The sequence below is a fragment of the Triticum aestivum genome, chromosome 2A (genome assembly GCF_018294505.1).
Source record: "Triticum aestivum cultivar Chinese Spring chromosome 2A, IWGSC CS RefSeq v2.1, whole genome shotgun sequence".
Lineage (NCBI taxonomy): Eukaryota > Viridiplantae > Streptophyta > Magnoliopsida > Poales > Poaceae > Triticum > Triticum aestivum.
Genome location: NC_057797.1, coordinates 629041031 through 629047319, shown reverse-complemented (window position 1 = coordinate 629047319; position 6289 = coordinate 629041031). Strand labels below are relative to the sequence as shown.

The following is a 6289-nucleotide window of genomic DNA, read 5'->3' as shown; positions in this document are numbered from 1 at the left end:
CGGCGGCGAGGTGGCGGGTGCCACGTGGAGGCTTTGGAGTGGCTGCGGGCGGCGGAGCGGACGTGTCCGGCCGGTGCGGGGGCGATTTCTAGGGTTTCAGGGGAGAAGGAGATCCGAAATTTCGGGGGGGGGGGTCTATTTATAGGCATAGAGGGAGCTAGGAGAGTCTAAATGAGGTGCAGTTTTCGGCCACGCGATCGTGATCGAACGATCTAGATGATGGAGCAGAGTTTGGTGGGTTTTGGGCCAAGTTGGAGGGGTGTTGGGCTGCAACACACACGAGGCCTTTTCGGTCCCTCGGTTAACCGTTGGAGTATCAGACGAAGTCCGAATGATACGAAACTTGACAGGCGGTCTACCGGTAGTAAACCAAGGCCGCATGGCAAGTCTCGTTCCAATCCGGAAATGTTTAATCCCCACACACGAAAGAAAGCTAGAAATGACCACCGGAGGAGATCGAAGTGCCGGAATGCAAAACGGACAATGGGGAAAATGCTCGAATGCATGAGACAAATACATATGCAAATGCAATGCATATGATGACATGATATGAGATGCATGACAACGGCAATAACACACCGAGACAAGGACCCGAACCCGAGAAAATAAATATAACTTAACGCCGAAACGGCAAGAGTTGGAGTACAAATTGGGAAAGTTACATCCGGGGTGTTACACTACCCGTCAGTTTTGCTATTAGACACGCTCAATTTCGAATTAGTGCTATTTGTTATCCACTTGGCGTAGAAGTTATGGTCTTTTGTGATTTTGGCAAAAGCCATAGTTTTGAAGTATTCTATCCACAAATGTGATGGTTTTAAGCAATTTACTCCAAAAGGGCACCGTAGTTCGCTAAAAAAACAAAGAAAATACCCCTCCCAGCAGACCTGGCCAAACGGGCCGGCCCGGCCCGGCATGACCCGTGCTAATCGTGCCTGGCCCGGCACGGCCCGCCGTGACACGTTTAATAGTCGGGTCGTGCGGTGTCGTGCCGGCCCACAGGCGTTGTTCCTTGGCCCAAGCACGACCTGATTATTAAACGGGCCGGCCCATGGCACGTTTAGCACGCTGGGCCACCTGTTTTTTAGCCGATTGGGCTGTATTTTTGGCCTATTAGGCTATAATTTAGGTCATATATATAAAAAAATATGAAAAATGTAAAAAAAACAAACGGCCGTGCCGTGCAGGTCCGCGTGCCCAGCCTCTAGGCCCAGGCCCATGGCATGCCGTGTGCCGTGTCTAACCTGTTTAACCCGGGACGTGCCATGCCTGGGCCGTGCTGTTCCTGCGTGCTACCGGGCCGGCCCAGTTAGCACGGCCCATTTGGCCAGCTATACCTCCCAGTCCCAGCCTGCGTCACCCGACCCGACCCCCCGCAGAAAGAAAAAACAGTCGCCTCACTCGATCCCCCTCTCGCTCTCGCTCTCGCACGCCGCACGGAAAGGCTAGGGTTCCTCGCCGCCGCCGCCGGTCCCTGGCTTCTCGTCGCGGCTAGCTCCGGACACATGGACGGCGGGTAGGAGCCCGTCTTCCGCCGCTTCTCCATCCTCTGACGCGACTCCTAGGCGCGCTCCACCCTCGCAGCAGCTCCTGGTCGTTCCGGCCAGGGCACCACTCCGGCGAACGGTGCCCCACTCCGTCCGACGACCCAATCAGGTGAAGGACCCCCGTTCGTGCCCCCTCCGCTCCTCCCAGTCGTTGGCCATGAGTTCCTCTGCCAAGATGAGCAGCCCCTTTTGATTTTTTTGCCAAACATTCATCCAGATTTGCTATGAACTTCTGCTGATGCATGATGTTTTCCTATTGATATGCTATGTGGTGGTGAATATATATGGTGCTGCTGCTGCATATATACTTGTCATGTGCTGCTAGACATACATAAATACATGACCAAAACGAGATTTTGTTGGCTGTTATGGTTTGCAAAGTCTGTCCAGTTTGCAAAGTCTCGTGTACATTCATGTTTTCATTCACAGTAGTAAGTTCTCACTAAGTATTGTATTCGCCTCTGGATGCTAGCATTGTATTTCCATAGAGGAAAAATTGATGGTTCTGTGTAAGATCTTTCATACTCGTACTCGTACTTGAGATAATGATGCATGTATGATGTGAGATAATGATGCATTTATGATATTCGTATGTCAGGCAATGATCTTTATTATGTTTGATTGTAACATATCGTAGTGTTTTGAAGTCGAATTTGTGTTCATTTGAGTAGCAAAATGATAAAAATAACACAATATCATTTAATCAGGACAACCATATAGTCCAAGGGCATGACAGACTTTTCACTGACCATACAACAGATAAGCTGAAAAAACAGGCACTGAAAAGAACTGACTAGCTTATTATATGGAGCTTATTTCCACAGGAGCTTATCTAGAGCTTATTTTCACAGCATAGCTCAAAAGAACTGCCCCTTAGTCAGCAGGAAGCAGTCATTGCGGACGCGTCGCCTCCTCTTCCCCTTGGCGTCGTCCTCCTCCGGACCCCTCCACCTCGACACCCCAGCCAGCCTCGCACTCGCATTCGCACTGCTCCAGAACCCCTGACCCGCTCCCTTCCCTTGACGCGTGCAGGTCTGTGACAATCGATCCTCTCTAGTAGGCACCAAAGTTTCAATTTCTTTTACTCTTCTTCTGCTCTAGGTGGGTGCATTCCCCTTTCCCTCCCTCTCCCACTACTGCTGGCTGTATGACATTTCTTGGTACAACCTGATGCTATCTTCGTCTCCCTTCCAAGATTGGGTTTTCCAGTGCGGTTCTTATCCACCTGCTACTTTCGTGCATTCCTCTTCTCTACTAGGGTTTCATAAATGAATTTATTTATTTATTTTTGTCTTATGAGGAGGGTTTGATTGACTGATAATGCAAATACACATCTTCTATGCAGCACAAATAGCAGTGGGGCATTTCATTAAAGGAAGGCCATGATTTCCCACAAGGATAGGGCTCAAAAGGCGTATGAGGCCATGGGGTGTCTCGGCTTCCCCAAGAAGCAGGTTTCGCCAGTCCTGAAGCACCTCTACAAGCTCTTTGAAAACTGGGAACCCATCGAGGACGAGAGCTACCGCATCCTTGCTGACACCATCCTGGATAGCCAAAAGAATCAACAAATGCCTGCCACTAGCCGTCATGTACAAATGCTACGCTACTTTCTGTTTCTTTACTGTATAATTACCATCTGATGCTCAGCCTTTCCAATTGCTGTTTCACATCAGGTGACAGACCAAGAGTCCGAGCCTCACAACTCAACGTCGGTCACACCAGATCCAGATGACCAACACCCTTCTGCTGCTCGGTATGACATGGATGTTAGTGATAATGAAACCTCCCTCATCAACAGACCCATGGATGTCAGTGAAAATCCCCAAGATGCTCTCTTTTTACAAGAGCCCAAGCCTGAACCTGAAATTGATGTTCCAGCTGCTCCTGTTGCCAACGACCTCAATACTGGGTCTTCAGGTATACCACTTGCATTATCTCACCATCACTCAGTACTTTCAAGACCAGGCTAGAGCTGTTCATGATTTGTGTTAGTTTTAGTTGAAATTATAGTTCATACTGATGTTTGTATGCTCTGGAAATCAAACTCAACATTTTCCCTATGATATTACCAAATTGTTTAAGTCCTTACGGCGGTTTCCGGTGCACATGTATGTGGTTTATTTTAGCATTTGCTTGGTTGCTTTCTTTCCTTCTTTTGGATGGCTGTGCAACTGTAGCAGTTGCTTTGATCATTCTCAATTTGTGATGAGTTTCTGTCGGCAATATTCTTGTTCTAATTGGATCTACTGTATTTGCAAAATAAAAAATAAATAGGTGGAGACAACATGCTAATTGAACATTGTAAAACAAGGGATATGCTGACATGGGGTTCTGATGCTAGAGCTAGCATAGTTAACCACGATCAAAATCCGGACAGCAGCCAACATGCAGTCAAGGATGGGGTAGAGTCTACTGTTCAAAATACTCACCAGGCATCTTTTGTTGAACTTGATGTAGCTTCATCCACTCTGGGTGAGGTGAAGGTGTCATTGAAATGCAAATTTGACCCTTCAGAGGTCTGCATTAGTTTGGACAAGGTCTTCAAAATAGTTGAGGATAATTGTCTCCGCTCATACAAGACCCTACCTCCTGATTTTTCTGTTGGCCAGCTGATGAATGAGATATGCCAATATGTTGCAGAGTCACGTGCTGTGCATTCTGAAGCTCAAAACAATGGTGGCAGCTTGCAAGAACAGGCTTTGGAGACGTATGCTCCCTTTGTGAAGCCAATTGCTTGTAAGCATGCTGTTGATGGGAATGGTAATACTGCCGTAGGATCATCCTCGGAACCTAGCTTTCAAAATTGGGTAGTTGCTTATCAGCCTCAGGAAGCACTTTTTAAGCAAAGGCCACTGCATGATGTTGCTGACATAACGAAGGGAGAAGAAAGGGTTAGAATACCTATCGTAAACGAATTTGGTAGTGATAGTTGTCCGCCATTGTTCTATTACATAAGAAAGAATCTCATTTTCCAAAGTGCTTATGTCAACACCTCACTTGCGCGGATTGGTGATGAGGATTGCTGCGCAGATTGTTCAGGCAACTGCTTATTAGAATCACATCCATGTGCATGTGCAAGATCAACTGGAGGTGAGATTGCATACACACCGGAGGGCCTGGTCAGGGCAGAATTAATTGATGAGTGCATTGCTGTTAATCACTTCCCAGAAAAGGATAATAAGTTCTACTGTAAAGCTTGTCCTCTTGAAATATATAAGACAAAGCCCTCACCAGATCCATGTAAAGGTCATCTTGCTAGAAAATTCATTAAGGAGTGTTGGAGTAAATGTGGCTGTGGCATGCAGTGTGGAAATCGTGTGATTCAGCGTGGGATAACATGCAATCTCCAGGTACTATCTTAAATCATTTCTAGGTTATCACAGCTGTTATACTTTTGTGGCTTCCCATTTTTGGATGATGATCACTCATCAGTAGTTTCTTTATGGACCATTCTGTTCATTGATGAATGGCCATTGACATCATTCATTTGTTTTGATATATTAACGTGTTTCTTGCTCCATTCTTGTAAGCACTAGCAAATCAAAACTTCACTTTGTTCCCTTTCCTTTGGTGTCAACCTTGTAGCATGTAGATGAGCTTACCATTATTCCGTGATTCAGGTGTTTTTCACAAATGAAGGGAAGGGCTGGGGGCTACGGACGCTGGATGGGCTGCCAAAAGGTGCTTTCATCTGTGAATTAGTTGGGGAGGTACTAACAAGTTCTGAACTACATGAGAGAAAAGCCAAAAATTCTAAGCATGTGGATCAAGTGCTCCTAGATGCTAGTTGGGGTTCTGAAGGGGTGCTAAGAGACGAGGAAGCTCTCTGCGTTGATCCGACATTTTATGGGAATGTCGGGCGATTTGTCAACCATAGGTATGCTAGGACTCTTTTCCCATCTGTTCATTTATAAAGGCCTCAGCAGCCTTGTCTATTAATGCTATATTTGTACTTTTCGCTGAGTTGTGTCTGATAATAATGCTTTGCCATGTAGATGCTATGATGCAAATTTGGTAATCATACCTGTTGAAGTCGAGACTCCTGATCGCCATTATTACCATGTAACTGATTTTTGGCAATTGATATTGATTTCTGCACCAAAGGTGCTTGATTTGCAGCTACATGCTTACGAGTAATTGACGTTTCCCCCCTCTTAACGCAGCTTGCATTATTCACTGCCAAGAAAATAGAGGCTTTTGAGGAGTTAACGCGGGTAAGTGTTTGTATCATTTTCTCAAACACTAGTACATGACAACCACCTGCCACTACTTGATAATACCCTTAATACCTGCACAATATGAGGTTCGCATGCATACTAGCCAAAGTGTTGATTCCCATACAATATTAACTGGGGCCTGCTTCAGTACACCCGCTTTCCAAGAATTAGAATGGGTATTTTTGTCTTTTACTATTAATTAAGTGCTAATAGACCTAACCGTGCGTCACTTGATCTCATCCTTCCGTTATGAGAAAAAGGGAGAATACCACAATGGCTGCTGGGTGAGCTTGGCTAGTTTGCTTGATCGATCAATGGAATGTAGGGTTGGCTTAAGCATCATCTAAACACTGCATGTGTGTGCTGTCAAAGGAACGAAATCACATGTGGTGTCTCTATCATGCGATACCCTATCATGACCTGTAGGGCGCCTATGCGGTGACTCCGTTAGCGGCGTCAGCAACGAGCTGTTCGCCTTGGAGAGGGAGTAGAAGATAGTAGGTTTATATGTATGTAGGAGTACGA

General features: G+C 46.1%; 1 protein-coding gene across 1 annotated transcript in view; it reads left to right on the top strand.

The window, feature by feature from the left end:
* Positions 1-2006: 2006 nt before the first annotated feature.
* The window catches only part of LOC123189884 (histone-lysine N-methyltransferase SUVR4), a gene marked incomplete at its 5' end in the record, with an annotated part of 5342 nt that continues 1059 nt past the window's right edge, over positions 2007-6289 (top strand). Inside the window, 7 exon segments of the mRNA XM_044602402.1 lie at positions 2007-2579; positions 2893-3136; positions 3221-3464; positions 3822-4897; positions 5168-5424; positions 5543-5609; positions 5711-5761. Coding sequence (XP_044458337.1) covers positions 2930-3136; positions 3221-3464; positions 3822-4897; positions 5168-5424; positions 5543-5609; positions 5711-5761 — 1902 coding nt within the window.